The 17,741-nt window shown below is 38.3% G+C and overlaps 1 protein-coding gene across 1 annotated transcript in view; it reads left to right on the top strand.

Annotated features, from left to right (window-relative positions):
- The window catches only part of lrpprc (leucine-rich pentatricopeptide repeat containing), a 64,862-nt gene extending 48,819 nt beyond the window's left edge, over positions 1-16,043 (top strand). The window contains exons 32-37 of the mRNA XM_073873134.1: positions 1,166-1,303; positions 1,499-1,610; positions 5,660-5,734; positions 9,074-9,158; positions 14,801-14,943; positions 15,775-16,043. Of these exons, the coding sequence (XP_073729235.1) occupies positions 1,166-1,303; positions 1,499-1,610; positions 5,660-5,734; positions 9,074-9,158; positions 14,801-14,943; positions 15,775-15,846 (625 nt within the window). The 3' untranslated portion in view covers positions 15,847-16,043. The remainder of the gene's footprint in view (positions 1-1,165; positions 1,304-1,498; positions 1,611-5,659; positions 5,735-9,073; positions 9,159-14,800; positions 14,944-15,774) is intronic.
- The last annotated feature ends 1,698 nt before the right edge of the window (positions 16,044-17,741 follow it).

The following is a 17,741-nucleotide window of genomic DNA, read 5'->3' as shown; positions in this document are numbered from 1 at the left end:
GACAATGTACATATTTCAGGTTTTATAAATAAATAAAATGCTCCAAAAGCAATAAAATCTAATACAAAGTACTAAAAAAGCAATTGAAATGAATTTGTGTGTCTCCATTTAAAAATGGCTAACACACACACCTGACGGCTGAAGGGGTCGAGCTGACATAAAGGTTAAGATTATGATTGCCCACGGTAAACACTTTATTAAAACTGTAGTGTTATCTTAGAAACCCTGGCCTACATCCCTAATCTTTCTAACGAAGGAGAACCAGCAGAATGTCTGTCGGCATAAGATTAGATGCTTTTTGTCCAAACATGCATTGTTTATTTTTGTGAAGAAAAATAGTAGCGAATTAAATAAGCATAAACACTGTTTTTGTAAATACCATGGAATGTAACCTTAAGTCTTTTGACCTAGAATTAAAATTGGTATCCTCACATGTTTGTTTTCAAACACTTGGTCCAACAAATGATGTCTTTCTACCACCCACTTGTCTGGCCTGTTCACACACCTTCATCTATTTATTTTTTCATCATACCTTCCCCCTCCCATTATTACTAACAGCCTAAATGTGCAGTGATGGCCATGACTATGCAGTCTGAATAATTTACCATGGGCCACACTAATGTGACGCTTGGGTTCCAGAACCCCGTCTCGCCTCTTAACCAGTCAGCTTGGCTCAGCCGCGCACAGCACTCGTGTCACTGTTGCTTAGGTCGGCCCGGGGGTCAGAGTTCACCCTGACAGGATGAGAATGGGAAAATAGGAAAGCTGCCCATCCAGCCGCGAGGAACGCTATGCTCTTCCGCTGTCTTAGGACTTTGGGAATGGAAGGGAATGACAATCAGTGGCTTGGCCATGCTGGGCCAGGAATATTAATGTGGATGATGAAAGTTTTATGCACTTGGTGTTTTGTAAATGAAGGTCGAGGAAGGGAGAGGACACAGAAATGGAGTGAATACATTTGAGTTGTATTTTTACAAACTTAACATTGGGTGGTGCTTGTCTGTATGAAACTCCCACTGGGATGTTGTTTGCCAGGGTTGAAGTTTTATTTTATATAGAGTGGGTGTTTTTTATTCATTCCTAGCCTGAAATATAAACAGTGGAAATAAAAAATGTTTTTATACATTAAAATTCAGTTCTGCCCTATCTTTTCTCCATCTTATAGTGGAAACATTGACAGTGCCGTGGAGTTATTGGAGTCTGTGTACACCCAAAACACAGAGGCCGGTCCGAATCCCAGCATTTCCTTCGTCTTCCGGAAAGTTTTAGAGGCCAACAATGAAGCTGCGCTGGATAAACTGAGACCCAAACTCCACCTTCTCATGCATATTGCTTCAATATCGTTTCATACCTGGTATTCTTTACAGTAACTGACTTCAAGCCTTTGTCTTGAAGTTTCTGGATAAGGGAAACATTATGGCAGGCACTGATGTGTTATAATGTAGTAATGACTCTGTAAGCACTTGATTGATTGACATCTCTTTCTGCATACAGTGAGCGCCATGGCCGAAAGGCTCTGCAATCACTTCGCCTCCTACAGGGCTGCTACAGACCTCTTTATAATGTATTTGGACACGGGCAGGACAGACGAGGCCAAGTTTCTCCTGCAGGTAACATCTTTTAGTCATGAACCGAGATATGCATGAGAACTTTGAAAGGACACTGTGACCTTGCTAAATTGCTGAATCTAATTGAAACTTCATGCTGGGTTGTTTCAACTCATGGTTGGGTCAAATATGAACATTTTCTGGAGTCATTCTGTCCATATTTGTATCTTTAAATGGGACTTCCCCAGTGCTTCTATCAACCTAGACAATGTGAAAAAGAGCAACCCAGTAACTTAGTTTTGGTAAACCATTCTCTGCAAGCATGTGAAAAAATAGGTCATTGAAATGTGGCTCCCTTTGTGATATCAGAAAGGGATAATAGGGGAGACCGGGGCTGGTTGTCAAGTTAGCATGTTTGTCAAGAAGTCAGTTGGGGATGGTTGTCACATAGCTTGTGGGGTTGGTTGTTACATGTGAGTATTGGACATGTAGACCTTTTAAAGGCGGAGTCCACGATGTTTGAAAAACGCTTTGGAAAATTAGACGGGCCGTCTACCAAAACACACTTATAGCCAATCAAATCAAATAAAATGCCGGATTGCGTATGTGTGGGGCGGGTCTATCAACAGAAGGTCCAGATTCTATTGGGGTAGGGGCGTGTTTGTTTAGGTGATTTCAAATATCAACATTGGCTTTCAAACATCATGGACTCCGCCTTTAAGACTGTTTGTCTGTTTGTTTGTTTTTGTTTGCTGTTAAAATAAAATAAATAAAGCAGCTTTAAATAAAGAGGTTTTAACCCTAAAAATTATTTCATTTTATTTCTCAACACAGTAGACAATTCAAGTAACTGATCACCCACTTTAATCTCATTGTTTAAACATAAGGGGTATTAATAACAACTATCATAGGGGTGGTATTCATATTAAAACTTATTTGCAGTTTCTAGCTTAAAAAACTAAAAAGTTACACATTATCTTTTCAGATCCCAATTTATCACTTAAATCCTATTGAATCACTATAGGGACAACCAACCCCATACCCCGTGACAACCAACCCCGTGATGGGGTTGGTTGTCACATTGTGTCAGAGTGTCTTTGATGGTTAATTACTTCCTGTTACAATAAATTCTAAAAGTAAAAAGTGTACACATTTAAAGCCAAAACCCCAAGGTTTCATTTCATATAGGAATTACTGCTGAAAGATTTTTTGAATATGAGCAATTCATGCATGAGTAAAAATTGTGACAACCAACCCTGGTCTCCCCTACCCTTAATCTGCACTATCCAACCACGGCACTGTCATTTAGTGCAGAGATCAGCTCATTTGCATTTTAAAGGACACACCCAAAAACGGCACATTTTTGCTCACACCTTCAAAGTGGCAAATTTAACATGCTGTAATAAATGATCTATATGCTATTTTGAGCTAAAAGTTCACATACATACTTTGGGGACACCAAAGATTTATTTTTACATCTTAAAAAAAGTCTTATGAAAGTTCCCCCTTAATAATGACTGAGTCAAATATTGAAATCAATGAGTAAAATCAAACTTTAAAGCTCCTCATCACAAAATTAGATTATGAGACTTCAGTGTGGATTTCACATACAGGGTCACATTTTACCAAACCATGGATTGAAGCCCAATATGTTTTCTTTAGTTTATCTGACCCTTCTCCTACAATTTCTTCACAAGTGCTCTTTGCTCTTTTGCTGTTTCATGTTTTAATCATTCAGTCATTTTACATGTTTTGATACTCTTAAGTAAGTGCTCCTTCCTCCTAAAAGCACTTTAGCAAGCTGAGGAACATAATCGGTACATTAGGCCACCACTACATTTAGCCATGCAATCCTTGGAGATGTGAAAATAGCAAGCCGAGCACGTCCTCGAGATGGAATGTTAAATATCAGATGACCATATTAATAGCAAGCGTTTTCAGTTTAATTGTATTTGTCAGGTAAATATCTGATTGGGAATCATAATGAACTTTCATAAGTAAAGCTAAATGTCTTGTGCAGTTTTTAATAGCTTCTATTGTCCTGTGGGCCCTCTCTCAACAATGATTGGTCCATTTTAATTCAGTCGCCTGTTAAAAGCCTCCCAGGCCCCTTGGCTTTTTTCAGCAGATGCAAGAAAGACACACATCCTTTCCGACTGGCTTGTAATTTGACCTCATTGCTGCTGAACCCAGAGAAAGCACAGGGCAGCGCCACAGTTTCAAAAAGAAACACAGGCGGAAAAGACAGCAGATGTTATCCTGCTGAACAGATTTAAGTGTTTCAAACTCACTTAAACAAACTATCTTTCTGCTTTAATACAAGTTCAGCTCTATTGGCAATATTTGTGATGTCAGCTGTGACGTCAAGTGCATTTTATAGCAAAAAACATGTTTCAACTAAGGGGCATTTCACGTGTTTACCGAGAGCACTCCAAATCCATGTTGATAGAGCTCAACTTTTAATAAATCTTCAACTAGAGGTGTCACAATATACCGATATTGACAATAACCATGATATTATAACCATGATTATTGATATTGTGTTAAAGGGATAGTTTAAAGGGATAGACTCCCCAAAATAAGTCTCTGTAATCCTTTCTTTTCGCAAGACTTTTTTAAGATGTCAAATAAATCTTAGGTGTCCACAGAGTACATATGTGAAGCTTTAACTCAAAATATCATATAGATCATTTATTATAGCATGTTAAAATTGCCACTTAGTAGGTGTGAGCAAAAATGTGCTGTTTTTGGGTGTGTACTTTTAAATACAAATGAGCTGATCTCTGCACTAAATGGCAGTGCTGTGGTTGGATAGTGCAGATTAAGGGGCGGTATTATACCCTTCTGACATCACAAGTTGAGCCAAATTTCAATGACCTATTTTTTCACATGATTGCAAAGAATAGTTTACCAAAACTAAGTTTCTAGGTTTATCTTTTTTACATTTTCTAGGTTGATAGAAGCTGGGGACCCAATAATAGCACTTAAACATGAATAAAGTCCGATTTTCATGATATGCCCTGTTTAAAGGTGCAGTGGGTAAATTTTAGCGGCATCTAGTGGTGAGGTTGCGAATTGCAACCAACGGCTCAGTCCACTGATCACCCCTCGCTTTTGAAACGCATAGAGAAGCTACGGTAGCTGCCACCAGAAAAACATATCATCAACGGAGACAACTGAACTTGTGAAAAAAGTTTGTCCGTTAAGGGCTTCTGTAGAAACATGGCGGCACAAAATGGCGACTTTCACGTAAGGGGACCCTCTGTATATGTAGATAAAAACGTCTCTAATGTAATAAAAACAACGGTTCATTATAAAAAGGTCTTTATACACCCCTGATAAAATAGTTTTGTATATTATTTTGCATTTCTGTCAAGAGATCTTTTAAAAATTACACAATGCACCTTTAAGTAAAATTTATTTGTCCAAAACAAAAGAAACGATACTAAAGATGAATTTGACTGATAGTGTTATTTATATTTTAAAATAGACAGTGATAATATCATTATTTTACGTTTAGTGTCTTCAGTTTTCCATGCTTGTTGAAAAGATTTCCAAAATGATCTTCAAGCACCCTTACTGCGTTACACATGCTAACCTCTCTATTCCCACAAGGCTGCTTCAGGTAGTTTGGCATATCACAGAGCGTTTGTGTTTTAAAGTTTATTCTCCCTGCTGCGTATCATCCACGGATTCCTGATCAAAGACTGAAAATTGCACACCGGTGCTTAAAAGCTTAGAGGAATGCTGGTTTGATTCAAAGCCTTCATATGGCTAAGTGTAGATAATTATACTTTAGATTGGGCGGGCACTGTACATTTTAATTTTCATAAAGAAATAAGTGGTTGGTTGCTTGACTCCCTTATTAGCTGTATAATTAACCCTCAACTATAGAGCAGTGCGCTGAGTGCTAGAGGATGTAATGGAAGATGAATACATTCAAAAACTGTTATACACACCTCTATACACTCCCCTCTGCCTGTGCGGGTATACAAAATGAAAGTAATTGTTTTTGTATCAAGGGTTACACTTTGCTCAAATGTAGATGGTGTGCATGTCAATACAAAACTGACTGTGGTGTGAGGCAAATGTTTGTGTTGTGCTTTTTTTAGCGCTGTCCTGCCGTCGCCGAACAGAAGGACGTCGTGTTTACGTTCATGCTACGAGCCGCTCAACGTCCAGGACAGGTAAAGTTTATTCTGCTTTTCATACTTGTTCGATTTTTATTAAAGTGGGGTGCATGATTCTTGAAAAACACTTTGGAGACGGAGTCAGGCCGAGTACCAAAACACATTTGTAGCCAATCAGCAGTAAGGGGCGTGTCTACTAACTGACATCAATGCCTGGGTTGCGTGTGTGTGGGGTGGGTCTATTTAAAGAAGGTCTAGATTCTATTGGGGTAGGGGTGTGTTTGGGTGATTTTAAATGTAAACATTGGATTTCAAAGATAATGCACCCCGCCTTTAAATGTGTGCAATTTGGTTAGACCCTGCAGTAATTGGTTTATTTACAGGGAACCCACAAACTGGTAAAATGTAACCATATTGTAAAGCTGGGCGTACACGGTGCGAATTCTGACGGTCGGAACGTCGTGAGCTCTCGCACACGACACGAGTGAGTTTATGCGAAAATAATTCGTACGCAGTCACACACGACAAGATTTTAATGTAGGACTTGAGGAATTCTGACGTAAGCAATTTCGCACCTGTGAGTGGCAGAATGTACAAAAAAATAAAACAAGAAGAATACGGCAAAGATATTGGCTTTTGTGCAGAAAACTGTTTCTGTTTTTTTTGTATTTCTGTTTATGCATTCCGAAATTGCAATATAGGTCTAGTGCTGTGGCGGTGAAGGAATTTCTCTGGCAGTGTTTTTTCTTGCTAGCGCATATGCGGTTTTATCTTCTTAATATATCATGATTGTAGTGCCAAGTAAATATCTATATTGGTATTATTAATGTTACATATATTGTTGCTTTTTTATAAATATGACCGTTTAAAAACAAATTCAGTGGGCATATTTATTTATTTGTAAATGCAGAATGAGGAGCAATTGAGGTAAAACGCAAGGTAAGATAACGTAACACGTCTTTCCCTTTATGATTAAATTATTTAGACAATACATCTACAGCCAAATATTAATTTGTAAAACGAAAATCATTTAATGTAATATTAAGCACATTGTCTAGGCTTGTTTGCATTGTCTAGTGCAAATGTACGCGGACCCTCGGTCAATGCGGGGTCTTGAAGTAAAAGTGAGCACGCAGCATTTGTGCTCATGTAAATGTACAAAATAAATGCCAAACAGAAGGCATTGCATATTAATATATGGCATTTTCTCAGTTGGCCTATGTAAATTAATACATAGCAATACCAATATAGTATGAAAACAAATTAATCATTATTTAAATAAAGTTTCAGAGATAGCCTACATTTTTAGTCATTTAAATATTCTCATCATTTCAGAACAAGCTTAGGCTACCATAACAACGTACATTGGGCTATATCATGTGTTTCTTTGGTCGAAAATATGTAAAAAATATATATATGGGTAAAAAACACAGAACAAAAACGTTTAAGCTCTTGTTAAAGCAGAAGCTCCATAATAATCTGGAAAACGTCGTCTCCGCGTATGATCATCATGTTTAATATAGTCTCTTGTTCATTGACAATTTATTTTGCATTTATTATATGAGTAAAAAGTGTAAAACAATAATTGCATATCTTATAGCCTATTAAACATGGACATTCCGTTGCTTTTTATTCTCTGTCACGCCAGCCCTTTTAATATCCATTCATTTATGAAACTGTACTACAGCGACTTTGGCACAGCTTGGATTACACAAAATTGCGACATTCTTTGTCCATCCTACTGTTTAAACCAGTGGTCTCTGCACGGAGTCTAATAATTTTTATATTTATTTATTACATATTTTAGTTGGCTTATTTTATGTTTAGATGGTAAATAATGATAAACATATTAACAAGTAAAGAAAAATCAACAGTATTACAAAGTAAAACAAAAAAGTTTTAATATCAAAAAGTAGCCCTCGTTTTATAGCTTAATCTACACTCTCTCCAGTTTCCGCACACATCCAAAGCTGTGACCGGACATCACAAAAACACGTATGACAGGTTTTTCAGGCAAAGAAGCTGATCAAGAGGTCGTCACTGAAAGGACCTGTCATATTTGTCATGATGTCCGGTCACCGGAGTGTGTGTGTGTGCGCAAAACATATAGCCAGCTATAGAGTTGTCGTCCAGATTTGAGGTAGCAGTGCCACATTTGTCTTTCTTCTTCTGTGTTTTGTACATTTTGATTGGTCAACTTCAAGTGCTTTGCCAGATCGTCTCGTTCACCCGCACCAACACTACGAATTTATACCGACAGCTCCCGAACTTTTTTGACATGTTTAAAAATTATCGGGAGGTCGTAAGGTGCTCGTAACCTGCTCGGCTCGGCTCATAATTCCTCTCACACGGTGCGAGCCGCGACCATATGAGCATGAACGATTTGGTCCTGAGAAAAAAAAATCGCATGCGAGCTCCTACGACAGCAAAAATCGCACCGTGTACGCCCGCCTTAAGTCAGTTTGGCTTTAAGAGATTGCTAAAAGCATGATTGTATATGAGGAGCTCAGATGCAAAAGGCCACCTCCACGAAAAATGAGATGATATTAAACGAATGCTCTCATTTAGTATTATACGTTCATCAAATACTTTCGCCTCAAATTCGCTTAATCCCGGCCTCAGGCCATTCAGAAATACCGTTTTAGGCAGAATCCATTTTTATCCAGTCTCATAAAAAATGCAAGAAAACATGTTATATGCACTTAGAGGTTTTTGCATCTGAACTCTCCATATGTAAATGTACGGTCATGTCGAGTAAGGGTAAAACGTAAAAAAAAAACGTATGCATCTAGATCAGTGCTTCTCAAATAGTGGGGCGGGACCCCCAGGGGGGGCTCGAAGCGACACCAGGGGGGGCGCGCGAGCCCCCGGGGAAAATACTTTTTCAGGAAGTGATTTTTTTTGCACCGCCACTTAAAGACATTACACCCCAATCACGCTGATAAGCCGCTTGTTTTTTTATCATTATTTATTGATTATATTTAATTTAATTTTTCAGTATCAAATGGTCAAAAAATATTATACTTTATATAAGGATTGATTTTTTTTTTATTTCAGGCAAATTGATGCATTTTAAGTCTTTTCTGTTACAGACTAAAAAACAATGTTAATAAAGTTATTGTAAGTTGATCGATATTTCTTTTTTGTTTTCTTTTTGTGTTTTCTCAATGTTAATAAGGATACAATGTTTTGCAGATGTGTAATTTTATAGACAAATTATACTATTATTTACAGTCGCGGCGGAGAGTTGGGGGGGGGGGCGAAATGTTTACTTCTTCTTGGGGGGGGGGCGTGACAGAAAATAATTGAGAAGCACTGATCTAGATCAAGACTTTTAGGCATACTGTAATCTATATGAAATAAATTATGCCGTTTTTTGTTGTTGTTGTTATGCAGGCTGCTAAAATCAAAACTCTATCGGAGTTGATTCCAGACTTCACAGAAAAGGAAAACCTCTATTCGTATCTGGTAAAGTCCTATGGTAAGACCTCTATTTGCAATAGAGATGTATATTTTGGTCATTTTGAGTACTTAACGGATAAATTAGCCAATTTGATGTCTGATTGTGGCCAATAAAGTGTTTTTTTATTAGTTGGTCAATACAGTATGTGTTGAACCACTGTTATGCCATATCAAACTGTCTTTACAAACATTATAACATTAAAAAAGAAATAACTGCAGACCTGTTGACGTCTTGACCAATCACATCTCCTGAAAAGTGAAGCCAAAACGTTTTTGTCGCCACTGGTAGGTGGCTCCAGTATAGGTCATATAAACCCACCCCTCTCCATTTAAATAAATGGGTTGTGAGCCAAATTTAAAAATCAAATTACACTTTGAATTAAAGCTGCAAGCAGCATTTACCGGGTTTCGAGCATTAAAGCACGTCAAAGACGTTAGACATCATCGACCAGGCTGATCCAGCATCCACAAAAACAAAAGAGGTGGTCAGAAACGGTTCATACAGACTATGTATGCTTAAACACGCGTGCACCTATAGGACAAACATGTCACGTCCTTAATGTGAAGTCATTCGCAGCTACCAGACACACGTGTTCAAAGTTGTCAGCAAAAAAGGTGTTATCATTCAGTGAAATGTCTCCCTCTCTTCTCACGAAACATTGACAAACAGAACACTGAAGGAAATGTTTGTGGTGCTTGCAGTGGTAAAACTTGGGTCACAAAATGTTAAAATAGTGTTAATGAGTCAAAAGAGCCGAACCCCATGTCTCTACGATGTTCTGATACAGAGATACAGCTCTTGTTAAATGGTTGCTAGGGTATTCTCATTGGTTGCTAGTGACTGAATTGCAATCCACCAATGATTATACTCAAAGCCATGAAAGACATTATCCATGATGACTCATGATTTTAGATGTAAGGTTGCAGTATTTTTAAGTGAAAAAAACAAATAACCACTAGGTGGCGCTAAGACAGACTCGTGCATGCAACCTCAGGTCATGACTGTGTTACTTGTAGCTAGAATCACGGCTTTTCACTTTAGTTTAGTAAAGAAACAGTTGTATGACCATTGGGCTTACTCAATGTCAAAGGTTTTGTTCAATTATGAGGCCAACTAGTGGTGCAGGCATACCATTTTTTTTTGTATTGCCTCAGACTCTGCTCAGACATCAGCGTATCAAATTTGGTGAAAAAATGTCATTTCGTTGCAGAGTTATAAGCATTTATATCTAAAAAACACAAAAAATGAATGTAATTTTTCGTTTTTTGCAATTTTCGGCCATTTCTGATGGAAATTTTAACATAACACTAATAGAACTTTTTGTTCAGAAGTTCAAGTTAATTTCTTCCTATGGTTATTTCGAGTCGATCGGAATAACCCTCGCGGAGTTATTCACGCATGTTTTTTAAGCGCTATTTTGCTGTGCAGGGCTAACCGTAAGGCGAAACCTGGCATGTTTGGTATCGTTGGACTCGGCAACAATTCAAAACTCTTAGTAAAAAAGTCCCATGAAAATACGTCAAACTCAGCCTAAGTTATAAGCATTTACATGATTTGTCTGGCCACTAGGTGGCGCTGTGACGAAACGAGGCACGCAACCTCAAGCCATGACTGTCATCACAAATACCAAGTGTCGTGTTGATACTTCATTTCTGTCCCCAGTTATAGCCAAAAAAGTCCAATTGGCTGCGCACACTTCAGACGTTTGGGCTTGGCATATCGACCGTGAGTCGAAAGTTCAACTTTTTTTTAATAATTATTGATATTCGAACTCCAAGGAACATTTTAGCACTGGAACGATTCTGATCGAGCGAAAAACCTAGGACTAGTTCGTTTTTATTTTTTTCGACAAAATCGAAAATACAGAAAAAATTTTATGACGGAAATAAAATCGGAGATATACATTTTTTAAGTTTGGAACCAGGGATTACAATGATACCAAACACTTGACTGTCTGATGTCCGGTTTAGGAGTTATGAGCACCAACGCGTCGGGCATTGCTATAGCGCCACCTATGGGCCGATTTGGCTGATTCACTGTATCTGAGTAGCCTGCTAATATACAACCAGTTGACCAAGTGGCAAGTTTCTACGACTTACGGTTTGGGCTGGGCAACGCGTTTTACCGTGGAAAAATAATAATAATTAAAGCTGCAAGCAGCATTTACCGGGTTTCGAGCATTAAAGCACGTCAAATACGTTAGACATCGTCGACCAGGCTGATCCAGCATCCACAAAAACAAAAGAGGTGGTCAGAAACGGTTCATACAGACTATGTATGCTTAAACACACGTGCACCTAAAGGACAAACATGTCACGTCCTTAATGTGAAGTCATTCGCAGCTACCAGACACACGTGTTCTAAGTTGTCAGCAAAAAAGGTGTTATCATTCAGTGAAAGTGGTGCTTGCAGTGGCAAAACTTGGGTCACAAAATGTTAAAATAGTGTTAATGAGTCAAAAGAGCCGAACCCCATGTCTCTACGATGTTCTGATACAGAGATACAGCTCTTGTAAATGGTTGCTAGGGTATTCTCATCGGTTGCTAGGGAGTGAATTGCAATCCACCAATGATTATACTCAAAGCCATGAAAGACATAATCCATGATGACTCATGATTTTAGATGTAATTTTGCAGTATTTTTAAGTGAAACAAAACAAATAACCACTAGGTGGCGCTATGACAGACTCGTGCATGCAACCTCAGGTCATGATTGTGTTACTTGTAGCTAGAATCACGGCTATTCACTTTAGTTTAGTACAGTTGTCACCAGTCAACAGTTGTATGACCATTGGGCTTACTCAACGTTAAAGGTTTTGTTCAATTATGAGGCCAACTAGGGGTGCAGGCATACCATTTTTTTTGTATTGTCTCAGACTCTGCTCAGACATCAGCGTATCAAATTTGGTGAAAAAATGTCATTTCGTTGCAGAGTTATAAGCATTTATATCTAAAAAACACAAAAAATGAATGTAATTTTTCGTTTTTTGCAATTTTCGGCCATTTCTGATGGAAATTTTAACATAACACCAATAGAACTTTTTGTTCAGAAGGTAAAGTTAATTTCTTCCTATGGTTGTTTCGAGTCGATCAGAATAACCCTCGCGGAGTTATTCGCGCATGTTTTTTAAGCGCTATTTTGCTGCGCAGGGCTAAGCGAAAGGCGAAACCTGGCATGTTTGATATCGTTGGACTCGGCAACAATTCAAAACTCTTAGTAAAAAAGTCCCATGAAAATACGTAAAACTCAGCCTAAGTTCTAAGCATTTAAATGATTCGTCTGACCACTAGGTGGCGCGGTGACGAAACGAGGCACGCAACCTCAGGCCATGACTCTCATCACAAATACCAAGTGTCGTGTTGATACTTCATTTCTGTCCCCAGTTATAGCAAAAAAAGTCCAATTAGCTGCGCACACCTCAGACGTTTGGGTGTGGCATGTCGACCGTGAGTCGAAAGTTCAACTTTTTTTTAATAATTATTGATATTCGAACTCCAAGGAACATTTTAGAACTGGAATGATTCAGATCGAGCGAAAAACCTAGGACTAGTTCGTTTTTATTTTTTTCGACAAAATCGGAAATAGCGGAAAATTTTTAATGACGGAAATGAAATCGGAGATATACATTTTTTAAGTTTGGAGCCAGGGATTACAATGATACCAAACACTTGAGTGTCTGATGTCCGGTTTAGGAGTTATGAGGCCCAACGCGTCGGGCATTGCTATAGCGCCACCTATGGGCCGATTTGGATGATTCTGTTTATCTGAGTAGCCTGATATTATACAAGAAGTTGACCAAGTTTCAAGTTTCTACGTCTTTCTTTTTGGGGTGGGCGACGCGTTTTAAGGCGGAATAATAATAATAATAATAAAACAGACAAATACAATAGGTTTTCAGCACTTCGTGCTCGAAACCCTAATTAATTTTCCCAATGATGGTTTGTGCTATTTTAGGTAGTTCTTAAAGCGATAGTTCACCCAAAAATGAAGTTTAATGCATTTTAGGAAGGATTGTTTCAGTGCACCTATACAGCCATTTTAGAGGTGGGAGGTGAAACGGCAAACACCCGAAAATTCTCGGGGCAGCCGCATATGTCGAAATTTCAGTCAAAACCGTTCTATTTCATCATAAACTATCTGAAAACAGGGCTTTAAGTGTAAAATACCGAACTTGTCCTTTAAGGTGTTTTGGATTTGGTCTGAGAGCTTGTTGACCCTTCATTGAAAGTCTATGTGCGGTGTGCTGTCCATGTCCAGAAAGATCATAGGAACATCATCAGGGTGGTCCATGTGGCATCAGTGGGTCAGTTGGAATTTGTTGAAGCATCGAAAATACATTTTGGTAATTAACTACCTTCCGGTAGCGCCGCCATCTTAGACTCAGGAGAGAGTATTAGCGTAGTGTACACACTTTTCTTAGTGACGTATGACAAATTCGGAGGGCGGGGGCACAGAGCAGCAGCAGAGAAACCCCTGTACGCTGCGTAAGCTCTCATCCTGAATGCGGATGAGACTAAGATGGCGGCGCTACCGGAAGGTAGTTAATTACGTTAATACAATTTTAAATATGGATATCTCCACAACAACACCGCACGGACCACCCCCAGAAGACCTTTGTTTATCATCCTGGAGCCGTTTGGATTTAATTTGTGAAGGATGGACGCATCCCTCCTGGACCTGAAGGTCGTGGACCAGGGCTGGAACCCGCAACACCACATCCAATCAACTGAAAGATCTAAAATATTTTCTAAAATATCCGAAAATGTGCCCGTCTGAAAAACGATGGGCATATGCAACTCGGACAGCCTTGGGGTGAGTAAATCATGGGTTTAATATCGTTTTTGGCCGAACTATCCCTTTAAAGATTTATTTTGGTTTTAAGTTGGTTATCAGATGCTATTAAAAATAAAGGGGTGTGACGACTTGATTTGTGTGTTTGTGATTGATTCAAACAGGAAAATATGCAGGACCTTGATACCGTGGCTCTACCTCACGATCACTACTGTGCATACTCTTGCTCCAAATAACATCATCTGCCATTTTTGCATTCATTTTTTATTATAATGGAGACACTTTGTCCATCGTTTTTACAGTCTATGACCATGGCCTATTATAAAATTAAACATTTAATGGTTTAGGGCTCAATTATTGCTCCCAACTGTCTCCATGTACACAAGTTCCAAGTTTGCATCATTGTTCACTTAGTGTAATATTTCTCCTGATGTTTTCCTAGATGAAACTTTTTGTGTTACTTCATACTCATCTAGAGCATCTTTTCCCCCTGTGCATAATGCATTTTATTTTAGCAACAGCGGCGTTGAAAGCTACACGCTTCATCTGCCGGACAATGGCATTAAGTCACTGCTCAGCCCACCCCACCAATCTGTTATGCGGAGCTTGTCGGTTAATAGCCTTTCAATTAAAAATGCATCGAGCAGCGAGCATTCACTGACACACAGGAGAGGCGTTTGCTAATAAAAACACATGTTCCCTAATGACACGCTGCTTTATTCAGCCTACCGTGAGAATTTTGACACGTTTCAGTACTTAGAGAACCCTGCAGCATCACTATTTCATGAGGACCGTGTCACCTGGTCCGAATGAGAGCAGAATGAAATATTACATGTTTAACAGCACTGCTTTTCTCCATCGTTCACCAGGTTTGGATAAGGACTTCGCGTCGGCGAAGGCCGTCTATGAGAAGATGCAGAACGAGGGGGTTAAAGCTGATGAATTGACATTGAAGAGATTGGCTTTACTGTACAGAGAAGCTGGCGAAGCGGTTCCCTTCCAAGAGCCTCCGGTAAATGAACACTGTTTTAAAATGCCAAGCAATACAGATAGATGTATGACACATGAAAGAAATACAAGATGTCATGCTTTTACTTCATTACCTTAAATGTATTAGGACCACGGTCAATGTACACTTTTAAATAATTTTTTTTCCACACCTGAAAAGGCATAAGAGGACTCGTGTGTTATTTACTACCTGTCAGAACCGCACTCTCGCATTTTTGAGCAACGTTAGAGGAGACCGCCAGCCGTCTACTCCCCCCCTCCCCGTGAACCACTAAGCTCTCAGCGCACCTTTTTAAGTGTTCACAAAGCAATCTCAGGTAGCACTCCATCCTGTTTCATTCAACTCCATCCGTCTTTCCTTCAGTCCCGCAGCCGGCACTAATACCGCCGTACAAAGAGTCTCAGGAGGGAGACGATAAAGAGAGATTTGGGGTGCTGTTCACATCTGGCCTCGCTTCTTGTTCACGCCGGCTGCTATTTATCGACTTTAATTACCTCATTAATAAGGGAACGTACATTGTTGGCAAAATGCTACTAATCTTCTACCAGCCCTCACCTTCCAAAAATACAGCGAGCTGCACTGTTTACAACCACTCGCCGCGATTCATTAGGACGACTTGAGGGAGCAAATGTGTTATTGGTGAATTAATCTGCTTTGTAAGATGAATCGAGAGCGTGGGATTGTTTGCAAGCGTGTGGTTGTTATTAGTTTGCCCTGGAGGGCAGGAAATTTATTGTTGCACACAACACACAGCAATTCTTACTGAAAAAACACATTGTGCGCTCAAAGTATGATTTATATTAATAAAAATGACTGTATTTCTTTTTCTTTCAGGAGTCATTTAGGTTTTATGCTGATAAACTGAAGCAGCAGCGATCCGAGTCTGTGGTACCTGCGGATGACTAGATGATGAACTTTCTTTTTCTCTTCCTCCATTAAATTTTTTTTTATATATATAAAAGATGTGCATCGGTTCTGTGTTATACTGTGATTGTCTGTTTGTTAGTTTTTTCCTGCCCTTAATAATGATTTCATGATGTTATGGTTAACATGATGTTGTGTACATAGGTATTTATGCAAATAAATGTAAACACACATTCTCATTGGCTCTTTCATAGTTATTTCATATTGCAAAATGAAAATGTATGATAGTAAGATGCATTATATGAAAACATTTCATAGATGGATGAAGTATGTTGAAAAAATATGAGGAGTAGAGACCACAACACTAGCCATATGCTTTTAAGTACAATAATAAAATGATTGTATAATATCTCATTTACAGATGAAATGGGTTTTTTTTCTGTGCAGATTTATCAGGATTTAGCACAAGTGCATAGATTTTTTTTAGCTTTTTAAATACAAATGCATTTCTAGTGTGACTTACAAAACCTTTCAAAGGCTTTGTGATAAACCTTTATTGGCACACGATTTGATAAATTCTTACATATGTTTGGATAAGCAAACATTTGGATTTGAACAAAAAGCTTGTTTTTGGATATTTACCAAAGCAGCACTGTAATCTCCAGATAAAAATACATGTAAGGAAAGTGAAAGAACATCAGTGTCACCTAGTGGCAGTCAGCTGAAGTGCACAGATTCTTGTGTGACAGAGCATAAATTTTATTCTTTTGACCCCTGAACTCTTTCTGTAATACCTTTTATTTTTAGTGCATATGCCGTAAAACTATTGATGATCATCACAGAGCGGGAATTTATGACGGCCATTTGTATTTAGCTTTTAGTCTTTGAGTGTAATGTTTTTAAATACTTAAACACTGTCACTAAAAACCTTTCAAGTTATTTAAAGACATCAGTTTGTATCATTCGGACTTAATTAAATGAACGAGGAGGATTAATATTGATTATAAAGTCCTAAGATATTACATATTAACCACTATGCAAACTTTCAAAGTCAGTTCTCTGTATCATTTCAGTATGTCAACATTTTCAAGTATATTTTTAATAGATTAAAAGATTATTTTAAATGCATTTACTTTACTAGTCTTAAAATCTCTTTGTACCATTGCAATCTGTAACTATTGTCAACATTTGTAATTTGCCATTTTATTGTTTATGTGAGCTTGTGTTTGAGCTCTCTCTGATGTTCAGGAGATAATAACATAGCCATACAAGAGAATACAATGATATATAAATGATGATTTCAAAACAGTTTGTAATGTGAATTTCTGTGTGGTTAACATTTTATAGACCATGTTACAATATGAGATGGATCAGGAGGCTAAATGATGTCATGTTGATCAAAATTTTCACCTCTGCAGTGTGTATATAATATATGCTTTACTGATCTGTCAAAAAGAAACAATTAAATGATGCCAGAAAACTTAAAAGTGCAAAGAAACATTGTACATTGCTGCCATCCAGCGGCAGACAGTGGTAGTGCAGTGAACCCCATCATTTACAGGTGATTTACTAAAGACTCATTCTCTCACAGTCCAGACTGTGTGATCAGAGTCCTTCCCCAAACTCTCTCTCTCTCAAGACAATGCTCAGCAACATCATGAAAAAGATGGAGATTGTTGTTTGATTGGAAAAAAAACATTTGTACTGTGTACTTTTATAATCTTTGTGTAGTTGAACTTAATCTCTCTGTCCAAGTATACGTGACACAGTGGGAAATGCAATATTCGCACATGTCCCCTGTCTCTCCGATTGTGAGCACAACACCAAGTCCAATTGTAGCCCCATTAACACATAAACTTAAGTTTTTGAAGTTTACAGTTAAAGGGACACCACTTTTTTTAAATATGGTCATTTTCAAGCTCCCCAAGAGTTAAACA

This window comes from Misgurnus anguillicaudatus, chromosome 11, assembly GCF_027580225.2.
Source record: "Misgurnus anguillicaudatus chromosome 11, ASM2758022v2, whole genome shotgun sequence".
In the NCBI taxonomy this organism is placed as follows: Eukaryota; Metazoa; Chordata; class Actinopteri; order Cypriniformes; family Cobitidae; genus Misgurnus; species Misgurnus anguillicaudatus.
The sequence above is the reverse complement of the archived record's forward strand: the minus strand, read 5'-3'. Positions and strand labels throughout refer to the sequence as shown.